Genomic DNA, 680 nt, shown 5'->3' with positions numbered 1-680 from the left:
CTGAGGCCGAGTCAGCCCCATCCAAGTCTGCCCCCACCCCCACTTCCATTCACACGTTTGCCCCTCATTTCCAGGAGCCATGGAAAAGATACACGTATTCACAGCATTTCCTCTCAGCCATGGTGGAGACTCGGAATTTAAAGGAAGAGGAGAAAAAAGCCAAGGAGAAGTCCCGCCAGGCCTGGCTCACAACCAATGGGTTCCGAGTGATCGGTCTTCATAAGAGCACTGAGAGCGACCACCACCTCGACCTGCTGCCCATTGGTGCCACCACAGAGCTGACCGAGGTCCCCAGGGAGGAGCCGGGTGTCGGGGAGGGGGAGGGGCGTCCACAGGGGCCTGCCCCTAAATCACTTTTCCCGACGTAGGAGTGGAGGGAAAACGCACTGTTTGCTAACGTGATGAGGCCTGTGCTGGACCGAGACAGGTGGAGCTGGGACCAGCGCCATCGGGACTTTGATCTGTACAGGAAGCCACCGCCTTTCCTCAAGGTGCCCGCTTCTCGGACCCTGAACCCAGCCACAGGTAACAGCGGAGATGTGGGCAAGGCCCAGCTCCTGTCTGCAGGCAGGAGCCCGTGTGGCTTTCTGTCTCCAGCAGTATCCAGTCTTGTTGTCAGTGCTCACCCGAGGATATTTTTTCCTTGATTTGGAGAGAGAGAGAGAGAGAGAGAGAGAGAG

The 680-nt window shown here is 57.6% G+C and overlaps 1 protein-coding gene across 1 annotated transcript; it reads left to right on the top strand.

Annotated features, from left to right (window-relative positions):
• Positions 1-90: 90 nt before the first annotated feature.
• LOC106725247 (uncharacterized protein FLJ43738-like) lies at positions 91-525 on the top strand (the record flags this gene model as incomplete). Its single annotated transcript, XM_014535712.1, has 2 exons — positions 91-287; positions 369-525. Coding segments are annotated over exons 1-2 (325 nt in total), but the record flags the coding sequence as incomplete, so codon positions are not given.
• Positions 526-680: the final 155 nt, after the last annotated feature.

The sequence above is a fragment of the Myotis brandtii genome, unplaced genomic scaffold (assembly GCF_000412655.1).
Source record: "Myotis brandtii unplaced genomic scaffold, ASM41265v1 C41499998, whole genome shotgun sequence".
NCBI classification, from domain to species: domain Eukaryota; kingdom Metazoa; phylum Chordata; class Mammalia; order Chiroptera; family Vespertilionidae; genus Myotis; species Myotis brandtii.
Note: the sequence above shows the minus strand (reverse complement) of the source record. Positions and strands in the feature narration are given on the sequence as shown.